Below are 4,069 nucleotides of genomic sequence, written 5' to 3'. Positions count from 1 at the left end.
AAGTAGGGGATGACCACAGCCCAGCTGCTCCACGCTTATGTTGGCCAGGAAAATTGTTTCTGGCACTCTCAATCCATTATTGATTCAGCACTCCCTTGGGACATTGACAGAACAAAGGAAGACACAAGTGCAAGACCTGAGTGCATGCAGAGGCATAAAATGTTAAGACCCACGTCTAGATGTGGAAGGAGGGTAGGTTGGTATAAGGGTAAGAAGTAAAAAGGAAAGAAATCAAACATCTACGGTAGAAACCTAGACCTTTAGTTATGTTAAGAGCACAAGTGCTTGCATTTCAAGTAGAATTCTATTAAGTCTTAGTCGATGGAACGTTGTGGTAGCATACATCAACTTTCTTTAAAAATATTCTAGAAATCTAATTAATGAGCTTGGCTTAGTCAGGTATTTAAAGTACATTGATGTTTGTCCTAACCTATGTTGTACAGGTAATAATCTAATACCAATTTTTTTTAGGATTAGGAACCTTTGTGTGTGTGTGTCGATTTGAGCATGGGGAAGTGAAACAAGGGTTAGAGAACTTTGTTCCCTCTGTTGGCAGAAAAGGGCCAGCAGCAGACACAGGCCACAACCACAGGCAAAAGATTATTAGAGAAATTCATTATTAAATTTAATTTTCTTTAAATACATACCTTCTCCCACCCTCACCCACTCCAGGGAGGAAGGGAAACCCCCACCCTCTCCATCTGGGGGAATTTCATATATAAAGCCTGAGATGGTAAGAATGAAGTATAAAAATACTAAATACAAAAGGGAAGAGGGTATCTGTTGCTACCTTTACTTTCAGACACCCCCATCCCCAGGCCCCTTCTGCTCCTTTAGAAAAAGCCCCTGGAAATCCATTTGTATGTAGAATAAGACCTTCCTCTGGAGGGGCACTCAAACCCCAACATGGAATAGGAAGCTCTGAGATTAACTGAGGAAGAGAACGAATGGATAGCACCTCAGATCCTAGCAGGGGGGAGGGGACTGGCCCTCTATTACCCTGTAGACAGCAGGCTGGCCAGCCAGCCCTTTTTTCCATAGGTCCCATGTAAACATTGACTTTGCCTTTTTTATATGTCCCTGCTCTTCCTGATTTCCTACAGAGCCTCCTTTACTTACACTTGAGGCACTTGGTTCCTTGATCTTTCCTTCCTTCCTTTCCTTTTAGCTCCTTATTTTTTTTTAGGAGGCGAGGCAGAGCCCATCTCACCCCTTCTAGGGCAGTTTGTCCTGCTAAGGGGAAACCTCAGGGGTTTGCTCCAAGTTCTTGGGCAGATAGGGGTGGATTTCTTTCCCCAGAGCAGGGACGAGGCAGGAAAATACTCCAGTACCAGGAGACATTGGTCTTGAAGGGTGATACTATCAATACTGAGTAGCAGGGACGGAGACTTCAGGAGGCAGGAAGGTGGTGCAAGTCTGGTCTTACTGATAGTGGGAGATCAGCCCTGCACAACCTCCCCTTCACGTAATGATTACCACCCAACAGTCATTGTTCATTGCAGAGGGAGCAGGCATCCACGAGGCAAGATGTCTTCTCCAGGCCTTGGTGTAGAGGCAGTACTCACACCAGCTCATCCAATAGGATCCCGATGCTCTGAGTGGCCTCTGAGGGACCAGTGATGGGCTTGTTACACATAGGGCAGACACAGCGTACTTCCAGCCACTTCACCAGACACCTGTGTGCAAAAGAAGACCTGAAATACTTTGACCTGCTCTGGCTGTCTGTCTGTCACTCATAGAGCCCAGCTGCTTCTCAGAACAAGACTATCTCCATCCTTGCCCCAATATAACCCCTCCAGGTTGCCTGCTGTTCAGGCAGGACGTAGGGCATCCCCGGCAAGGGGTAGATGGGAGGGGGTAGAGACTGGAGGTTCTAGAACATGCATTCTGCTTATTTCTGTTAAAAGGTACCCTGGACACACATCTCCACTTACTTCCGATGAAAAGCATGTTGGCACGGGAGCACGCCTAACTCATCTTTCCCCTTGAAGTCTTCCAGACAGACTGCACAGGTCTGCTGTGGAAAGAAAGGGGGCACTGTGAGAGGAGATCAGGGAAGAATCTCACTCACCCATCCTGAAAACACATTATCTCAATCCCATCTCGGAAACCTAAGTCCTAGCATAGTTTCCTTATCATCTAGAGAAAAGTTTTGTCATTCTATAAAACTATACTGACATTACGGCAGCTTCTACCACATGTGACTGTTTCAATTAACCAAAGTAAGATGGAATTAAAAATTCAGTTTCAGTACACTAGCTGCATTTCAAGTGCTCAGTGTCCACCACGTGGCGAGCAGCTCCCACACTTGATGGTGCAGGTAGGGGACACCCCTGTAAGTGCAGCTCCCATTGGGAAGCGCTGCTCTAGAAGAATTCTTTCTAACCCTTTCCAGCCTAGTTCATTTGGCAAGGGGACATGTAGCAGAGCGGTAAGGAGGAGGGGACGGTGTATGTAGTCAGCCACATCCTTTAAATCCAGTTTTGCATCTCTATATATTAACCCCCTCAATCTCAGCTGAATTACTCTTCTAGAGAGCAGCTTAGGAAACATCTGAACCTGCTGAGATGTAATAACATATCAAAAACAGGGACAAAATGTGGCCATTTCTAGGTAGCCTCATGTCTAGTGATATCTGTGATCCTCCCTGCTCCAGACAAGCACAAACACTCTACAGGAGTGTCCATGGTTACGGAAGGAAGCCTTGGGAAATGGGTTAGGTGACCTCAAAGACATAGGGGGTAAAGAAATAGGAAAAAGGTCTATTCCTAAGGAGTCAGTGTTGAGGGGAACCCAAGGAACTGGTGTGGGGGATGGGTAGAGTACTGGAAGGATGGGGAAGAACCACAAGGATGGATACGCTACTCAGATCCATAGTCTGTCTGGACAGTGTGTATATACAAAGGTAGAAGGACTTTCTTTTTAGTGAAAAACTAAGACCTGGGGTCTGAACACGGCAATGTTAGCTGAAATCTGGCATGGAGTTGTGCAACCACCCTCCCCTTAAAGATCATGCCGCACAGGCTTCCTGGGGCCACGTGTCACCCCTTATCCGAACCCTTTTGTGATCCCTTTGTTTTTTACCGGCAGTGGTTCTGGACATAATGAATTCTATTTATTACCATCTGGGATGAGCCACTTTTATTTGGCCCAAGGAGATATGAAGGCAGGGACTAACAAGGTCCCTGAAAGAGTTCAGACTGGAAGGTGGAGAAGGTGCCGTCTGCTTTACCCACTGGGGCCCTCCCGCGTGCTGTCCCAGCACACTCACCCCATATAATTCTAACTTCTTGGCATCGCCTTTAAGCACCACCTGCGAAGAAAAGAGGGGGCGTATGGTATCAGAAGAAACCAACCAGAGGCCAAGTGGTAACAACCAATGAAGGGAGTCCCCGGCCCTGCACAGGAGTGGCACCCTCTGTCCCCTTCTCTCCTCCCACAAAGGGGAGGACTCTGGGTACTGCCTGGGCCACCCAGACTTGAGGACAGTAAAGGGAGTCAGTGCCAGAGAGGGGAGGCCAAGGGGCATTCTAGGCCAGGACAGTTAAGCTTGTTCTCTTCCCCTGTCTCTAGCAGGACAAGTAGCAGAGGAGTCTCAGGGAATGATGGGGTACTTTACCTCCTTGTATCCGTATCGTTCACTCTGTGCCTGGTTCCGGAGTTTGCTGAGGGAGAAAGAGGGGCAGAGAAGAGGTTACTATGCCTTCGAACAGCCATTCAGAGTAGAAGAGGTAGGCTGGCTGCTTGGCATTATTCTGGGATGGTGAGGGGTGCTCCCCACAGGCGTGGCTCATCAGGCCACTCAGAGTAGATTAAGGACGCAGACTCTTCCTTAGGTTCATCCTCAAAATTTACTGCCAGATCCCACAGGTTGAGAAATTCTCTGGAAGAGGACCCTGAATAGTTCATTCACTCTCCCTGCCATTCCCCAGTGGGTAAAGTCCTGCAGGCTCCCAAACTACATAGATCAACAACTGCTTACTGAATATATAGAAGCTAGGTATTCTTAAACAGGATATTTCCATTGAGCCGGGGAGTGGTGGGGAGGGGGCAGGATAAATAAGTCTCT

General features: G+C 47.6%; 1 protein-coding gene across 2 annotated transcripts in view; it reads right to left on the bottom strand.

The window, feature by feature from the left end:
• Positions 1 to 1,189: 1,189 nt before the first annotated feature.
• Positions 1,190 to 4,069, bottom strand: part of RNF122 (ring finger protein 122) — a 12,946-nt gene continuing 10,066 nt past the window's right edge. The window contains exons 3-6 of one of the 2 annotated variants that reach the window (XM_006916320.3): positions 3,620 to 3,665; positions 3,272 to 3,313; positions 1,935 to 2,014; positions 1,190 to 1,676 (exon numbers count right to left, since the gene is read on the bottom strand). In XM_006916320.3, coding sequence (XP_006916382.1) covers positions 1,562 to 1,676; positions 1,935 to 2,014; positions 3,272 to 3,313; positions 3,620 to 3,665 — 283 coding nt within the window. In that variant the 3' untranslated portion in view covers positions 1,190 to 1,561. Of the gene's footprint in view, positions 1,677 to 1,934; positions 2,018 to 3,271; positions 3,314 to 3,619; positions 3,666 to 4,069 lie in introns of both variants that reach the window. The other variant, XM_006916319.3, reaches the window with a different exon arrangement.

This window comes from Pteropus alecto, unplaced genomic scaffold, assembly GCF_000325575.1.
Source record: "Pteropus alecto unplaced genomic scaffold, ASM32557v1 scaffold24, whole genome shotgun sequence".
NCBI lineage: Eukaryota > Metazoa > Chordata > Mammalia > Chiroptera > Pteropodidae > Pteropus > Pteropus alecto.
Note: the sequence above shows the minus strand (reverse complement) of the source record. Positions and strands in the feature narration are given on the sequence as shown.